The sequence below is a fragment of the Microplitis demolitor genome, chromosome 4 (assembly GCF_026212275.2).
Source record: "Microplitis demolitor isolate Queensland-Clemson2020A chromosome 4, iyMicDemo2.1a, whole genome shotgun sequence".
In the NCBI taxonomy this organism is placed as follows: Eukaryota; Metazoa; Arthropoda; class Insecta; order Hymenoptera; family Braconidae; genus Microplitis; species Microplitis demolitor.
In genome coordinates, this window is record NC_068548.1 from 6,659,959 (window position 1) to 6,678,549 (window position 18,591).

General features: G+C 31.8%; 3 protein-coding genes and 1 pseudogene across 3 annotated transcripts; all 4 read left to right on the forward strand.

Moving 5' to 3' along the window:
- The first annotated feature begins 480 nt into the window (after nt 1–480).
- Nucleotides 481–2,909, forward strand: LOC103580829 (odorant receptor 2a). Its single transcript, XM_014440346.1, has 5 exons — nt 481–1,062; nt 1,123–1,515; nt 1,572–1,776; nt 2,493–2,648; nt 2,719–2,909. Exons 1-5 carry the CDS (start codon nt 704–706, stop codon nt 2,758–2,760), a joined length of 1,155 nt encoding a protein of 384 aa, XP_014295832.1. The 5' UTR covers nt 481–703; the 3' UTR covers nt 2,761–2,909.
- Nucleotides 2,910–4,245: 1,336 nt separating this feature from the next.
- LOC103580822 (odorant receptor 2a-like) lies at nt 4,246–5,835 on the forward strand. The gene is made up of 5 exons (XM_014440347.2): nt 4,246–4,614; nt 4,678–5,070; nt 5,129–5,333; nt 5,535–5,690; nt 5,763–5,835. The coding sequence occupies exons 1-5, from the start codon at nt 4,256–4,258 to the stop codon at nt 5,802–5,804; spliced, it is 1,155 nt and encodes a 384-aa protein (XP_014295833.1). The 5' UTR covers nt 4,246–4,255; the 3' UTR covers nt 5,805–5,835.
- A 3,527-nt stretch (nt 5,836–9,362) lies between these two features.
- On the forward strand, nt 9,363–11,582 carry LOC106693322 (odorant receptor 94b). The gene is made up of 5 exons (XM_014440351.1): nt 9,363–9,721; nt 9,796–10,188; nt 10,248–10,452; nt 11,313–11,468; nt 11,541–11,582. Exons 1-5 carry the CDS (start codon nt 9,363–9,365, stop codon nt 11,580–11,582), a joined length of 1,155 nt encoding a protein of 384 aa, XP_014295837.1.
- A 2,857-nt stretch (nt 11,583–14,439) lies between these two features.
- On the forward strand, nt 14,440–17,402 carry LOC103580831 (odorant receptor 2a-like; annotated as a pseudogene).
- Nucleotides 17,403–18,591: the final 1,189 nt, after the last annotated feature.

The following is an 18,591-nucleotide window of genomic DNA, read 5'->3' on the forward strand; positions in this document are numbered from 1 at the left end:
AAAACTGGCTATTCATGAAAACATTTACCTGCTATTTTTCATTTTCATCATTGTTATTATTATTATTATTATTATTATTAATATTATTATTTTTTATTTTTTTAAACTTTATTGCATATAGAAGCGCGATATACATTGATCACTTTTAGAATGAACAAGTGAGTTGTGCACATTTAGATTTTCCAAGTTTTTTTTGTCTTCGTCAGATGCACCTCGAAGGCTCTAAAAAATATAACAAACAACAAACAGTAAATTAATAAATAACATAAAAAAAAAATTATAAAATAATATGTTTACTTAATTCTTGCCGATCAACCTCTTGACTGTATATGCGAATTGTATGTAAGTGCGTATACGACATCCCATGACTTAGTGACACTCGATGAAACTCGAGAATCGATAGGCTTCATTGCAGTCTTCGTATAAGTTTGAAAGACCGTTGAAGACTGAAGAGTGAATTCGACGCACTGAGTCCACGCATCTCATAAATAATCTCATTTATTATTAGTCTGTATTGTGCATTGTACAGTACCAGTAACAATATTCTCTCATTATGCGATTGCGCAATTTGCATAATTATTGTAAGTTCTACGAATTATTATGACAATGCAACATTGTATCAACGAAAATAACATCAGCAGACATTCTGGCGTTTCAAATAATTTATGGGCGACTTTAAATCCTCGGGTACGTCTTTCAAACAATGCAGGTATTGACATTCATCTTCTTTCTCCTAAGTATCATGGGCGTCTGGAAACCACAAGAGTGGCGTGGAATAAAAGCAACTCTCTATTACATTTACCGGGCTATTATAATAATTGTCAACCACCTTTCCATACTGTCTTTTTTGTTGGACATACAGTTCAAAAATATTAAAATCGGCTATTTAATCGACAATTTATCGTTGCTTTTCATTCTTCTCATAATTCGACAAAAAATCGTTTGCATAGTTGGAAATCGTCCTGGCATTATACATATAATTGTTTCACTAAAAAACAGTCCCTTCAAATTTGAGGATCGTAAAGAAGAAGTTATTTTTTCACGATTTGAAAAAATAGCAAGGTAAGTGCAACTTCACGGTTCAAATCCCGTCCACAGAATTTAAAATTTTATTTTTTTCAGAAATATTATTACGTACTATCCGATGATATATCTAAGTAACCTATCAATGCAATGTACAGGTTTCATTTCTGTGATGGATCCTCCTTACGCTCTTCCCTATAAAGGCTGGTTCCCTTACAATTACACTCGAACAACAAAAGCCTACTGGGCAACGGCCGTTTACCAAATGTCCGCAGCATTTGTTTTGGGAACCATTAATGCAATATCAGATATGTTACTGCCATGTATAATGTGTTACATGTGTGGGCACATTCACATTCTGAGATACAGGTTTCGAGTTATGACTGAAAAATTGCAAAAGATGTCAGAAAATAATGAACCAAAAGATGAAATAATTTCCACTGAGCAAAAATTGATGGCCGATTGGGTTAAATTTCACATTGATATTTTGAAGTTCGTATTTTTTTTTGTTCTCATGAAAAAAAGAATGAAAATCAATTTTTTTCTAGTTTATTTAAAATTACAAATGATATATTTTTAACCGTTATATTTGTGCAATACACTATAAGCTCACTAATTCTTTGTGCGATTGCGTATTTATTGTCGCACATGGAACCAATGACAATGGAATTCGTTGGAAATTTAGCATTTTTGACTGCCATGTTTATACAAATATTGCTGCCTTGTTATTTCGCTGATAAATTAACTTTTGAGGTAAGTATATATATTAGGGTGGTCTTTATGAATGTTACTTTTGAATTTTAATCGTTACGTCTCCTCCTTAACGGACGTTAATAACGATGCATCCACGGTAAATTACGGTAATTCGATAATCGACTATAAAAAATACCGATTTGCCGTAAATTACGTTAAATTAGATCAGTCAGGAGTTGAAACTCCTCCAAACAACTAAAAAAACATTCCTGCACGGAAAAAAAAATTAAGTAATTTTTACTAAATTTGTAAGAAAATTACAATCCAAAAAATAATCTTGAAATGCTAAAAAAATCAAAACTTCTACAAAACTCAACGTAGAAGATTACAACATATTATTGAGAATAATAATGTCTATTGATTATATAGTACGTTTGGGAATACGTAGGTCTTACCCAATTGGGAACCTACAGGGATTGCCCGATCGGGGCCCAAGTACGTTTCTGCGTTACATTTCAATGTCGGGTTCCCATTGGGCAACCCAACTGGGTCCAAAGTAGGTGCACTTAAAAATTTCTAGCCGGGTTTATAATTTGAGTTTACTGAAAATTTCCTAAAAAAAAAATTTTACCACATTTTTGAAGTGGTCCGTTTTGCCCGCCATTCCCCTATGTGTCTATATTAATTTCCGGAATACCGTAAACTAAATTTGAATCTTACACGTTAAGGGTACTAATTATAGATTCTAATGTTCGCTCATATTGATGAACGAAAAGTTTTTAGATATATCTACCGGAATTTATGACACAAATTGGTACCAATTAAGTAACAATATCCGTAAATCGATAGTAATTATACTCCGAAAATCTCACCGACCTGTTACGATGACAAGCAGTTTTTTTATAGTTTTATCCCTTGAATCCTTCACCAAAGTAAGCTTAATATTTCTTCAGTTATTTTTATTAATAATAAAAATTAAATCACAAATAAATATTTTTCCAGGTCATAAAACTTGCTTATACTATCTACAATGTGCTAGATTGAAATGTTATATATTTATATTTATGAGTACAGTCGAGAAATAAATAAATGAATATAGTTACGGCATTTGTTGAGCAAGTGGCGATTAATAAATATGTTGATATAGTCAATTAATAGTTGGTCTTAATAATTTTATTTTTTCAAATCGGTAATTAAAGATGGTCGGTATGCTGTAAAATGGATGTGAGGGGAAAATGGGTCAGATGTATGCATTTTCAGTTGTATAGATTTATAGAAAATCGAATGCGCTTTTGAACGAGCACTAACAAGACAGACAATACATACTGAAAAAAAAAAATCGCTAGCTCTAGCGATTATTTTCTATAGCACCTAACGATTATTTCACTAGCAGTCAGCGATTTTTTCTTTAGCAGCTAGCGATTAAAACTCGTTAGCTGGAAGCGAGTTTTACGCCAGCTGCTAACGATTTTTTCGATAGTAGCTAGCACGGTGTAGTTTTAACTCTGTCAATTAGCAATTGCCCTACGGCTTAAAATTATCAACGTAAACTCTGAATAGATTTTTTTAGCCTTTCTCAGATGCATTCCGAGGGCCCTAGAAAATATCACAAACAATAAACACTAAGATAGTAAATAATACGAACAAAATCAAAAAACATTATACTGTAAAAAGAGCGGTGTTAAAAATGGATTCATTTTAACTCCGCCCGGTGTAAAAATGGAATTACGCCGGTATAGGAAGAGTAATACACTGGTGTTAAAAATACCGGTGTAAAAACGGAGTAGAACCGGTGTAAAAGCGGGGTAAACTGCGCCCGCTTGGAGAATGAACTTTAAAGATTATAAAACGCAAAAAAGTCACTTCTTTATGAAAATTAATAAAAAATATCATTTATTAACAAGTATAGTGATCGAGTAATTAAAAATATTAACAAAATAAAATATTTTAACACCAGTCTAGAATATTTGCACCGGTGGTGGCGTTATTTTAACACCGGAAATTTTTTTTTAACACCGGTACAAAATATTTACACCGGCGGCGGCGTTATTTTTACACCGCTAATTTTAACACCTACACCGCTTGGAATTACCCCGGTGATTTTTTACAGTGTATAAAAACTCAAATATTTAGAAAACTTTTGCTAATGAATCTCTCAATTTTGAACGCAGTCATATGTAAGTGCGTATAAAGTGACTTAGTGACAAGCTCGAGGATCGATAGACTTCATCGTAGTCTTTCTAGAAGTTTCAAAGACCACCAAAGACTGATATGAGGGCTCCAAGTTGACGCACTTTGTCCGCGCAGCTCATAAATAATCTCACTTATTATTAACTCGCTTTTTACAGTACCCGGAAAATTGCCCCCTATTACGCAATTACCTAATTTACATCATTATAATAAGCGGCAATTATTATAATGACCAATTTATTGAGTTTGTCTCGACGAAAATTTAAAGTTCTAGACAATACGCTAGACGATTTAGCGTCCGCAAACGATTAACTGGTGGCTCTAATCCTTTGGGTTTGTCTTTAGCACAATGGAAGTATTGAAATTTAATTTCTATCTTCTCAGTATCATGGGGGTCTGGAAACCGCGAGGGTGGCGTGGCATCAAAGCTATTTTCTATTACATTTATCGATCTTTCGTAGTAATTATTACTATCAATCTCTTAATATCCGGCATCTTAGACCTTAAATTGAAGACTGTCCAACTCGATGCCTTCGTTGACAATCTATCGTTGACCCTCGCATGGGTCGTCGTCCGGCAGAAACTTGTCTGTGTAATCGAAAATCGCTGTGGCATCACTTACATAATTGACTCACTAGAAAAATATCCCTTTAAACTCCGAGACTATCGAGAGGAACTTATTTTCCAACGATTCAAGAAACTTGCAAGGTAAGCTCAAAGTTCGCGGTTTGAATCGCGTCCACCACATTTTAAATATTTTTTGTTTTACAGAACTATATTCATTTACTACCCGTTATTATTTATGAGCTCACTACTGGCATATTCTTCGGGCCACATGTCTGTCATGGATCCACCCTATAATCTGCCGTACCAAGGCTGGTTCCCCTACAATTACACTCGCAGAACTCAAATATACTGGGCGACGGCTATCTATCAACTATACGCAGTATTCACCACGGCGACTATTAATTTGATACTAGATCTGTTGTTGCCATGCATAATGTGCTACATATACGGGCACATACATATTCTAAGACACAGATTTGAAGTTATGACAAGAAAATTACACATTATGTCGGGAAATGATGAACCTCAAGACAAAATAATTACCGCTGAGCGTAAAATGATGGCCGAGTGGGTTGAAAATCACAGTGATATTTTAAAGTTTGTATTTTTTAAAAAAAAAATTTTTTCCAGAACAAAAAAAAAATTTTTTTTTTAGTTTAGTTAAATTTATCAATAACATATTTGAGAGAGTGATATTTGTACAGTATACTGTAAGCTCAGTTCTCCTCTGCACCATCGCATTCTTACTTTCGCACACTGAGCCATGGACGATGAAATTTGCGGGAAATTTATCATTTTTGACAGCGATGTTCTTTCAAATACTGTTGCCGTGTTATTGCGCTGATAAATTGACTTATGAAGTAAGTATTTAAAGTATTTAGCTAATTATATAAGCAAATACAGAATTTAGCCCGTTAAAATGAGAACTCCCATGTTACATGTATTCTTATATATTATTTATTAAAAACTAAATATTATATATTATATATATTCCGCAAACTAGATTTGTACTATAAGTTTACAAATAAGATTGTAATTATTCATGTTAATAAATTAATAAGTTTCTAGATATATCTACAACAATATATGACACGAATTGGTATCACTTAAACAAGAATGCCCGCAAATCGGTAATACTTATTCTCCGACAATCTTATCGACCTGTAATGATAACAAGCAGTTTTTTAATAGTTTTATCCCTTGAATCCTTCACCAAGGTCAGCTCATTTATTTATTTAATTATAATTACTATCATGCATAATTATAATGACAAATAAATTTCTTACCAGGTTATAAAACTTGCGTACACTATTTACAATGTTCTACAATGAATTATTCAATGAATTCATGTGTACTGTTGAGACTGAAATAAATATATATGTTTATGACATATTTACTTATATACGTATTATTTTTTTCATACATTTTATACATACCAAATATGACACTATTAATTAAGATTCACTGGTGGGCCTTGAAGTTTTTTAACGCGTATTCAGTAAAAATGAAGTTAAAAACGAAATGTGAAAATAGCTTCGTGGAAAAAAAAAATTAGTTGTTGAGGTAATCCAAATATATATGATTTCTGAAGCAATGATTTAGTTAAGAGAATTTTTTTTTTTTTAATAAAATATTTCTTTATTACTTCACTGTATATGTCATACGAATTCGAAATTAACAATCAGACAAAACTTGAATCATATTAATATTTATTAACAACACCCTGTAAAAACACAACAGCAAACTACAAAAGCTTATTATAATTGATGTCATCATTGCCTTATTTTGGTATTGACATTGCTGTCACACACCAAATGTACCACGATGACTTTTGTTGCAAATTTTTCATTCTTCATGGCAATGTTTATTCAGATATTGCTGCCGTGTTATTGCGCTGATAAATTGACTTACGAGGTGAATATTTAATATATGAGGTAAAAAAAAATTTAGATAATTTTCGCACAACTCGAACGCGAAGCGGAGGAAATGATCTTATTTTTTGTCACTGGCTTCATAATCTTGCAGAGATGTATTTTTTTCGAAAGTCACTTCTATTCGCTATGAGTGTGACTGCAGCGCCAGACAAAATATGAACTACGGGAGGCTGTCAGAGTATGTTTTTATACGTATGTCAATAGCAAGAAACATAAAAATAAATAAATATTATAAATAATAGTAAAAAAAAAAAGTTGTAAAAAATATGTGACAGTTTTATAGTAATTGCAGTTTTGTTTTTTAGCTAAACGGACCATCAATAAGTAAGTATAATGATAAATAATAAAAAAGATTGCAGTAAGCATTTAGGTTAAGTTGTTTGAAATTCATATTAAAGTCAAAATATGATACTAAGGAAAAAATCAAAATGAAAAATAAATAATTAAATAATAACAAAATAAATACTTTCACGTGTGCTTGCTTACAATTTCAGTAATCATAGCCTCCCGTAACTCCGAAAGTAACCACTGCAAACGCTTCAGTCAATTTGATTTCCCCTACCATGGCTTCACTCAGAGCGAATAGTCCTTTATTTATTTATATTTTTTTTTTATAATAAATCGTAACTGATAAAACCGGCGGTTTACATGTAAACAAACACTTAATACAGCCACTTTTCCTTGGCTATTATATTATTGTATTTTACCGAGCAACAGCGCTCGTATAAAAATTTTAACTGTACACTGAAATTTGGTCTTATTATTTTCTTTGTTTGATTCATTATTTATTCACATGAAAAAATGATGGAGTTAATTTACCACATTAAACTATAATAATAATTAAACTACACTTTGTGGTCATCGTAGCGACAAATGGAGTAGCATAAACGACACTGTGTAAGATTAATTTCTACTGTAGTAGTTCTATTTACTATTCGACTGGGGTAAAAAGTTATAGGTCCAGTAACTACTCAATGGAGTATGAAAAACTCATCTTGTGGTTTTTTTAATCACACAATATTATAAGATTTAGTTGGTATTACTATCTTTGGAGTACGCAATATCGCATAATTTGTACAATCTACTTTAATGTGGAGTAAAATGACTGACAAACGAAACTAATAGCGCCACCTTAAACTTTTTTACCCCACTGTGTGATTGTACTAGCTCGACAATTGTAGTTAAAATTACTACATCTTTAAATGTGGGCATTATAACCTTCAAAATTATGTGCTTGTATTTTATGTCAACAAAAATTAAATACTCAATAAAATTATGCTGGTAATATAAAAATTAATTTGTCATAAAGATAATTCCAAATGAGAAATAATATATATATTATGACGTATAGAAAAAAAAATTTATTTAAATAATTTGTGGGTGTGACATTTCGAATATATTACTTATAAATCCATTTTAATATATTTAAAAACTCTTTGTCCGAACAATATAATATAAATTTTTGAATTTTAAAACTTTTTAAATACCTTGAAAATAATAAATATCGATTAATATATATTTGAACAATAAATTAAGGATAAATAATTAGAAACTATGATGTGGAATAGTAAGAACCACAGCTGTCATTTACCAAGGAGTTGTTTTAACCGACGACAGTAGTAGATGTTACCACAGTTTGTGTACCACAATAGGCTAGTAGTCATTACTAAATGTGTAGTCATCCTATTCGCTCTGAATAAAACCATGATAGAAGAAATTAAATCGACTGAAGCGTTCGCAGTGGTTACTTTCGGAGTTACGGGAGGCTATTATTATTAAAATTATAAGCAAGCGCACGTGAAAGTATTTATTTTGTTATTATTTAATTATTTATTTTTTATTTTTTCTTAGTATCATGTTTTGACTTTCATATGAATTTCAAACAACTTAACCTAAATGTTTACGGCATTCTTTTTTATTTTTTACCATTATACTTATTTGTTGTTGATTCGTTTAGCTAAAAATCAAAACTGCTATTACTAATAAAGAACTAACATTTTTTGTGTTTTATAATCTTTAAAGTTAATATTCCAAGCGGGCGCAGTTGACCTCGGTTTTACACCGGTATTACTTCGCTTTTACACCGGTTACCCCGCTCTTATGGTTTAACACCGGTCTTTAACACCGACGAATTACGCCTCCTACACCGGTGTAATTTCATTTTAACACCGAGCGGAGTTAAAATGAGTCCATTCTTAACACCACTCTTCTTACTGTGTATGTTTTTAGTTGCACAGGTATAAATATATATTATAAATTATTTCAAATAACTGAAGAATGTTAGTACTCATCTTAAAAGGCTTTTATTTATCATTTTTTCTTTCAAATTGGTATGAAATCGAACGAAACCTTTTTTCACTAAATTTATTTGCGTTCACGTGTCAATTGGCAGTTATCCTACAGCTTAAAATTGGCTCCGTAAACTTTTAGTGTATTTTTTTTTGACCTTCTTGAGATGCATTTCGAGGGCTTTAGAAAATATAACAAACACCAAATAGTAAATTAATAAATAACACCAACAAAATAAAAAAAAATTACTTTTTAGTTAATTTTTGCCAATTAATCTCTCGATTTTGAACGCAAATCATATGCAAGTGCACATAAGAGATCCCAAAACTCAGTGACAAGCTCGAGAATCGATAAGTTGAATGGTCAGCCCCGTGAAAGCTCCAAAGACCTCCGAAGACTGAGGACTCCAAGTCGACGAACGTTGCCGGCGCAGCTCATAAATAATCTCATATATTATTAACTTGCCTTAAACAGCATTCTGAAAATTATTCCATATTAGACGATTACCCAATTTGCATAGAAAATTATCAGCCGTAATTATTATAATGTCAAATGTAATAAATTTGCCTCAACGAGAATTAAATTTACTAGGCAATGTACTAGACAATCTGGCATCCACTAACGATTTACTGGCGACTTTAAACCTGGGAGTTACTCTTTCGAACAATGCAAGTACTGACAATCATCTTCTTTCTCCTCAGTATCACGGGGGTCTGGAAACCGCGTGGTTGGCGCGGAATGAAAGCTATTTTCTTTTACGTTTACCGTTCCATTGTTATAATTGTTAACTACATTTTTTTAATAACCGGGAGTTTGGATCTCGAGTTTAAGAACATCGATCTCGAAGCTTTCATTGACAACTTTTCGTTAATTCTTTCAACGTTTATCGCTCAAAAAAAAATAAATTGCGTGATCGAAAATCGTACAAAACTGATTCACATCACCGATTCATTCAACAATAGTTCCTTTAAACTTCGAGATCGTCAAGAAGAAGTCATTTTTTCGCGATTCGAAAAACTTGCAAGGTAAGTCTCAAGTTTACGATTTGAATCCTGTCAACTACATTTTAAATTAATTTTTCTTTTTTTTTTCATTACAGAAATATATTCATGTACTATTTTTTGATATTTTTTGGGGCACTACTGATATATTCTTCAGATCATCTGTCTGTGATGAATCCACCCTACACTCTACCGTACAATGGCTGGTTCCCCTACAACTACACCCGCTCAAATAAAATATACTGGGCGACGTGTGTCCAGCAAGTATACGCAGTATACAACTCAGCGACTATCGATTTGATACTAGACTTATTGTTGCCTTGCATAATGTGCTACATGTGCGGGTACATTCACATTTTGAGGTATAGGTTTGGAGTTATGACTGAAAAACTGCAAATAATGTCAGAAAATAATAAATCACAAGAAGAAATTGTTTATACTGAGCGTAAAATGATGGCCGAGTGGGTTGAATATCACATCGAAATTTTGCGGTTTGTATTTTTTTTTTTTTTTTTTTTTTTTTTTTAAATAAAAAAAAATCATTTTTTAGTTTAGTTAGATTTGCCAATGGAATATTTTCGAGCGTCATATTTATGCAGTACACTTCAAGCTCTCTACTTCTATGTACAATCGCGTACTTGCTGTCGCACACGGACCCGGCAACAATGAGTTTTGCGGGAAATTTCGGATTCTTCTTTGCGATGGTAATTCAAATATTGTTGCCGTGTTATTGCGCTGATAAATTGACTTTTGAGGTAAATATTTAATATATATAGAGAATTTAAAAATATAAATAAATCAATTGTCACCATACCTGCAACGAAAGTTTAAATTCCTGTCCTGTTTAAAGAAAAAAAAGTCTCATGTATGCGACATATATTCAGATTTGGCCGAATATATACGGATATATACTTTTTTCGAACGGGATGAAAAAGCAAATGAAAAAAATTAACGCATGCACCGTTTTTGTTACGAACGGAGGCAAAAATTTTAACTGTCAAGTGCAGGTCTGGTGAAAAATCGTGTAGATACTAAGGAGGTTTGGAATGTCCTACTATCCTCCCTTGCCCTGTAATATACTATTAACGAGGTAACTTGGGCATTGAGTAAAAACTATCACAGCAATATTTATGGTGACAATTTTTGGCGAAAAAAAACAAATTTGACTTGTCAATTTTTTCCTACTGAAGTACAAAATTAGTGTGGCAGAATAAATCTAACTTATTTTTTTATTTGAATTTCATATAGAAATTTTTCAATCCTACCCATTTATAAAATCTTCTCAAAAAATCATAATATGTTTGCTCATTACATGTGGACATTATTAGAGGAAAAAAAATTGAAAAAATTTTATCTCGCTATTCTATTTTGATCGCGCAAAAAGAGCTGCCTAAAAAAATTTTCACTCATGGGAAAACTGTATTTTTTATCTCGCTACAATGACTTTTCAAAAAGTAATATGTATAGTTACTTTATAAAAATCACTGAATATTTATAAATTTTATGTTGCTTCAATTCTTTATAAAATTTTTGCAAATAACGTCAACTGGATTAGAATCATACTCTGTAAAGTTACAGGCAAAATTAAAATGATTGATTATAATGATAAATAAAGTTTTTAGATATATCTACAGGAATATATGCCACAAACTGGCACTACTTAAGCAACAATATCCGAAGATCGGTAGTTGTTATTATTCAAAAAACTCACCGCCCTGTTATGATAACAAGCGGCTATTTTGTTATTTTATCCCTTGAATCCTTCATCAAGGTGAGCTCATTTACAATTTATTATTATTATTATTATTATTAAGTAAATAATGGAAAATAAATCTTTTAACAGGTCATTAAACTTGCGTACACTATTTACAATGTGCTAGAGTGAATAGTTAAATTTAAGTCGGTATGTCGTTAATATTTTAATAATTTTGTTGGACGAGTGATGATTAATAAATATGTTTATATATTTATTAAGCTATTAATCTTCAAAATTTTATTTTGATAAATAATCATTGGAAAATTGAAATGTTGAAAAATAGGCCCAATGTAAATTGTTAGTATATTTCATACAAACCTCTCGACTAGAATTTTTTCCTGATTTGCCTGAAGTATCATGAGGACCTTTTCAGGTTTACGTAAGGTGTGCCTCGATAAGGCAAACCTGACGTGTTCCTTATCATGACCACATTAGGACTGCCTTATTAATAAAAAATTTATTCGGCATCGAGCTAACCTAATGATTTCCTCATCAAGACCACACCAGGATACATGGAAAGATTAGAGTTCAACTGGTTATTGTTCTGCACCTGACTCAGTACGGCGCTAGAAGAAAATGCTCGGTTGTGGTGCAGCGCCACACTGATTACTGTGCGGGACCTGTCTGAGTCGTATGCGCATATCACTCAGTCAGGTTCCCCCTTATTAAAAGAAACAATTTAAAACGATTAGAAAAAAAAATTTTAATACTTTTTAATGGTTTTGAATACTTTGAATACTTATAAATCATCCTTCTTATGGGCCTTTAACATTGCAAATTTTTTCGAATCGTTTTTTTCAATCAGGGCCGCACAGTAATCAATGTGATGCTGTACCACAACCGATATTTATTCGATATTTATTCAAAACTCGGTTTTCGAGAATCGGATCGAAACCAATAACTTTTCTTTTTTAAAAAAATTTTCGATTTTCTTAGAAGGAAATTAAAAAATGCAAAAGCTGAGAAAATAAGCTAACACTATCTTTGGCAGTTTTTGACCTCGAATTCCTCAATAGTGCAAAAAAATTCATTATTATCTTAAAACTTTAAAATAATCAAATAATGAGTACACGGAAAAAACAAGATAGTACTGGTTACTGTTCTGCGCAGTAATCAACGAACAATATAGGTAAAAATACATTTTAACATGACTGATTCATGTTAGAACAGGAGTGAGTCATAGCTAGAGATGCAGAATGACCGTCATTTTTATTTTTGGTCAGAACACGGTCATAAGACCGTCTTGAGACCGTCACATAATTTTAAAAAAATTATGTGATGCTGGAATGACCGTCACGTTTCAAACGGTCTCAAATTTCGTCATTCGCATCTATATAGACGTTTTTGACAGAATTTTTTAATAAAGCATTTTTTGATAATCATTGCAAAATTTAAGGTCACATTAAGTGTAAGGTCACGATGGTTACACGGTGTACTCGTCGTGATTCCACGGTGTATTCACCGAGATTACACGGTGATTCCACGGTGGGTACACTGTGTAACCATCGTGGAATCATGGTGATAACATAATAAAACCCACCGTGTAACCGCCGTGATTCCACCGTGTTTCCAGGGTGATTCAAAACCGCGAGGGTTCATAAATATGTATAGATATAGATAATATTGCGTAAATATTTAAAAATAATTAGTTTTTCTTCTTTTTTATATAAGGATTATTAATATATACAAAATAAAATTAAAATAGAGCTTGATAACTTAATTAAATGGTTTATCAGATTTTTTAAAAGTATCTTTATTCGACTGTTGTTTACATAAATTAACAATAAGTATTTTACAAAATAACAAGCTTCTTACATTTAAGATAAGTAACGTCTAAATCCATCGTTTTCAAATATACCGACCTCCGCGTTTATTGATAGTTATGTGAGTAACTGAACAGTAATTTAAGTCTTCAATAGTTGAATATTCCCAATTCGTACAAGTACTAAAATCGCTATCAACTTTGTGCATATGTAATAATAAAATCACCATTATTTATTTGTAACTTTTTATTACAACATATTATTTTTTATCATAATTATTAAAGCACACTGATAAAAAACTATTAAACTTTAGAGAAAGGTTAAAATAGACCTCTACTGTCAAGAATAGTAAAGAGACATATGAATGTAGTAACCGTTAATGTCAGAACAGGACTGAGTACTGTTTTGGATATTAATGACAACTATTTTGACAGTAACCAGTCATATCATTCATGTACTGTGTAGGACAACACTGGTTACTGTTTAAAAAGTAATAGTTCGTGTTAAGCTATGACTCACTCCTGTTCTAACATGAATCAGTCAAGTTAAAATGTATTTTTACCTATATTGTTTGTTGATTACTGCGCAAAACAGTAACCAGTACTATCTTGTTTTTTCCGTGTAGAGGTCTGCGAATTGTGTTCAGATTGAAAATTCTTCACACAATTTATTTGCTTTAATTTGTCAGCTGGCAATTACACTATGCAGCTTAATATTGGCTTCACAAACTCTTGGTGTGTTTTTTTTATCCTTCCTTAGATGAATTCCAAGGGCCCTAGAAAATATAACACCAACAAAATGAAGAAAAAATAACTTTTTAGTCAATTTTTACCGATCAATCTCTTTTATATGCACGCAAGTAAGTTGTGTGTAAGTGCGTGTAAGGCATCCTACGGACTTAGTGGCAAATTCGAGGATCGATAGATTGAATTGTCGGCCTCGTGGAAGCTACAAAGACTTCCGAAGACTGAGGACTCCAAGTCGACGAGCTTTGTTGCCACGTAGCTCATAAATAATCTCATTCAATATTAACTCGTTATATATATCACTCGGAAAACTATCCCCCATTACGCAATTTGCATATTTACTATCAACGACAATTATAATAATGACAATTAAACATTGGATTGAAGAAAATAATATCAACAGACGTATCCGTAGACATTCTGGCGTCTCGGACAAATTACTGGGGACTTTAAACCCTCGGGTTTATTTTATAAACAATGGAAGTATTGACATTTAACTTCTTTCTCCTCAGTATCATAGGCGTCTGGAAACCGCGAGGATGGCGCGGAATAAAAGCGGTTCTCTATAAAATTAACCGTTCCATTGTAGTTATTGTCAACCACATTTTCTTACTATCTGGGATCCTGGACCTCGAGTTTAAAAACGTCGACCTTGATGCATTCGTCGACAACTTGGCGTTGATTTTTGCCATGGTCGTCGTCCGTCAGAAAATCGTCTGTGTAATTCAAAATCGCACCGGTGTTGTACACATTCTTGACTCACTCGTTAAAAGTCCCTTCAAGCTTCGCGATCAACAAGAGGAACTCATTTTCTCCAGGTTCAATGACTTTGCAAGGTAAGTCCCATGTTTGCGGTTTGAATCCCGTCCAGCTCATTCTTAATTTTTTTTGTTTTACAGAAATATATTTACTTATTATCCGTTAGTATTTATGAGCTCACTACTGACATATTCTTCAGGCCACATGGCTGTTATGGATCCACCTTACGCTCTCCCCTATAAGGGCTGGTTTCCCTACAATTACACTCGCACAACTAGAATATATTGGGCGACGGCTATCTATCAACTATACGCAGTATTTATCACAGCGACTATAAATTTGATACTAGACCTGCTGCTGCCATGCATAATGTGCTACATGTGCGGGTACATTCACATTCTTAGACACCGATTTAAAGAAATGATTGGAAAATTACTTATAATGCTTGAAAAGAATGTACCACAAAAAAAAAATAATTTTGACCGAGCAAAAATTGATGGCCGACTGGATTGAATATCACATTGATATTCTGCGGTTCGTATTTTTTTTTTTTTATTTACCACGAAAAAAACATTAATTAATATTTTTTTAGCTTAGTTAAATTTACTAATGAATTATTTTCGAGCGTTATATTTGTACAATACACTGTCAGTTCGCTTCTTCTTTGTACAATTGCGTATTTGATGTCGCATACGGACACAATGACAATGAGTTTTGCGGGAAATTTGGCATTTTTTACTGCAATGTTTATCCAAATATTACTTCCGTGTTATTGCGCTGATAAATTGAGTTATGAAGTAAGTATTTTTTGTAAAAGAAAAATGATATCCATTATACTGCGTTAAAAAAAAAAATCCCTATTTTTTTCATATGCGAAGTGATTATTTTTGGGACACCTCAACTCTGGAATTCCGGATGGCTGCTCTTCGAGCTCAAAAATTTGTTAGGCCGGCAAAACATACCTTCACTAGAAAATAGTATATTACTCACCTAGGGAAGTAAAGTAAAAAATGTCTCAGATCACATGTAATGTCAACAAATATGTGATCTGAGACATTTCTTATTTTACTTCCCTAGGTGTGTAATATACTATTTTATCTGACGATATTTTTGGAACGAACCAACTGATTAAAACGTTTTTGGTGGCAACCGAAAGGGCTCACCGAGACTTAAAACTGATTACATTTTGAGGCGAATCGGGCAAGTGGTTTATACGCATATAAGTTATACGCAAAAAATCTAAAAAAAAATTGTTTTCAATTTTTTATTTCTTGTATAACTTGGAAACTACATGACCGATCAACCCTCAGATCTAATCAATTTTAAGTCTTGGTGAGCCCTTTCTATTGTCGCCAAGTACGTTCAAATCGGTTGATTCGTTCCAAAGATATTGTCGGACAAACAAAGTATACACACACACGTGTGCGCGCACATACACACGGACGTCCATCCGGAAATAGTCAGAATTGGCAGGGTGCGGAGTATAGGGTCGGGACAATCAAATCGATTGTAGCGCCCGCAGTGGACAAAATACGCGTTAAATCGCACTTGTCTTGTGAATAGTTACATGAAAGCAGTGTTAAAAAATGAGAACAAATAGTTGTTATGTTGTTAATTGCAAAAATACTGACAGAAATAGTAATTGCAAGTTTTACAGATTTCCATCAATGATATTCATTTTTAGCTAAAAATTATTACGGGGAATTTTTTAAATTACAAATTTTTAACACAAAGTTTTTTAAATTATTGAGTTTTTAAATTTTAAATTACGAATAATTGAAATCACTTTAATTACTTTACTTAATGCAAATTAATGTTTTTAAATTTGAAAAAATTGCAATTATAATTATTTTAACTCATTTCTTATTATGACTATTATTGTTGTTATTGTTATTATTTTTAGCTAACCTTATGTCGTTCAAAATAATATTTATTTTGTATTTATTAAAATTTTTTATACTTAAATTTTTGAGCACAATATAATCTATTTTTTTCTACCTTTCAAATGTAGTAATACACATATATTTCGCGATTTTTTTAAATTTTAATTATTTGTTTATAAAAACCTGCCGTATTCTCTCTGTGCTCTTTGAGGATGATTTAATGCGGTCGACAGATGTCGTTTTCGTCGCGCACCCAGTCAATAGCTTCCAAGGACCTCAAAACGTCGACGTCTGATGAAAACTCGACTTTCGAAAATCGAACCGAAACCAATAACTTCCCTTTTTTAAAAAATTTACAATTTTCATATAGCAGGAAGTTAAAAATGTTTATAGATTTTCAAACTTCTCGCAAAGAATTGGCATAAATTCGATTTAGATATAATCCATATTCACTCACGATTTTTTTTTCGTGTATTGACTTCCGGTGTACGAAATTCTTATAATTCATTATAATAATAAATAATTTAAGTTTTTAGACATATCCACGGGAATATATGACACAAATTGGTACTGCTTAAGCAACAATATTCGTAGATCAGTAGTAATTATTCTACAAAAATCTTATCGACCTGTTAGAATGACTAGCAGTTTTTTTATAGTTTTATCCCTTGAATCCTTTACTAAGGTAAGCTCATTATTTATTTAATTATAATTATTATTATAAATAATCATCATAACACATAAATTTTTTACCAGGTCATAAAACTTGCGTACACTATTTACAATGTGCTAGAGTGAAATATTTAATATGGTTGTGTATATAGATTAGACTAAATAAATATGTTTGTATAGTTATTTATAATTATTAGTCTTAAGAACGGTTATCAGATAATTTTGTCCAAGCTTTTCTATGCAATAAAAGCTCTAAACGTAAAATAAAGACACAGAACCGATGCTGTACTCTATGAACTAGCGAAGTGCACTTCAATTTTTTGATAACTTCCATTTGTTTACGAGAAAAGCTTGGACAAAGTTCCAATTTACTGTACAAGTGCAACAAAGATAGTACCGTTTATCCAGTTGAGTGCGAATAGAGAAAAAAATGAAAACGCGTCTTAATTATCTTATATTTTTTAAATTATCGGTAAGCTGTAAATGAATATGGAGAAAATGATCTGGATAAATAATTTTTCAAGTGTATGTTTAATATTTATATTTGTTGAAAATAACATGCGCTTTCGAACAAGTACCAATATAAATCTTGGTAAAAAACAAAACTTACTTTCAGGACTGGATATGAATTTCATGAAATTTCATAAAACTTTATAATATTTTATCAAATTCTATAAAAGAAAATAAATTTTCATATCATTTTGTAAAGTAAAATTTTATGAAATATTACAGAATTTTATACAATTTCCTTAAGCTTTATGAAATTTTATATAATTTTACAAAAAGATTTTTTCTCGAGTAGTAAAAAAAAAAAACTTAATTAGAAAAATCGGCATCAAATCAAATGAAACATTTTCCATAAAATTTATTTGTGATCACTAGTCACTTGGCATAATTGCCTCACAGCTTAAAACTATCTCCACACCCTGCTTAAAAAATCTCATAAGATCCGATAGCTTCTTATAAATTCTCATAGAAATTTTATGAGAATGAATGAGTTCTATAAGAAGCGGAAGTCGGCTTCTCATAGAACTCACCGAATTTTATGAGATTGAATGGGAGTTATTTAAAAAGTTATTTTCTCATAGATTCTAATAAGAAATTCTTTATAAGAATTTATCGGAAAATAAAAATGTTTATGAAAAGTGAGTTTTTATAAGGTTGGATGAGGTAAAACATTCACGGGATTTATAGGAATTTATAAGAATTCCGTCTCGATAAGAACATATGAGGAAACAATTTCATCAGTAATGATGGGATCCTATGAGAAAATAATAAAATTTATCATTTTCCTATTCGTATGAGAATGTATGAG

Bases quoted from the DNA above. Each gene is read 5' to 3' on its own strand.
- LOC103580822 (XM_014440347.2), top strand. From the start codon at position 4,256: ATGGAAGTATTGAAATTTAATTTCTATCTTCTCAGTATCATGGGGGTC. The intron at 4,615-4,677 runs GTAAGCTCAAAG...TTTGTTTTACAG, and splicing joins CGATTCAAGAAACTTGCAAG to AACTATATTCATTTACTACC. The intron at 5,071-5,128 runs GTTTGTATTTTT...TTTTTTTTTTAG, and splicing joins AATCACAGTGATATTTTAAA to TTTAGTTAAATTTATCAATA.
- LOC103580829 (XM_014440346.1), top strand. From the start codon at position 704: ATGCAGGTATTGACATTCATCTTCTTTCTCCTAAGTATCATGGGCGTC. The intron at 1,516-1,571 runs GTTCGTATTTTT...ATTTTTTTCTAG, and splicing joins TTTCACATTGATATTTTGAA to TTTATTTAAAATTACAAATG. The intron at 1,777-2,492 runs GTAAGTATATAT...ATGAACGAAAAG, and splicing joins CTGATAAATTAACTTTTGAG to TTTTTAGATATATCTACCGG.
- LOC106693322 (XM_014440351.1), top strand. From the start codon at position 9,363: ATGCAAGTACTGACAATCATCTTCTTTCTCCTCAGTATCACGGGGGTC. The intron at 9,722-9,795 runs GTAAGTCTCAAG...TTTTCATTACAG, and splicing joins CGATTCGAAAAACTTGCAAG to AAATATATTCATGTACTATT. The intron at 11,469-11,540 runs GTGAGCTCATTT...ATCTTTTAACAG, and splicing joins CCCTTGAATCCTTCATCAAG to GTCATTAAACTTGCGTACAC.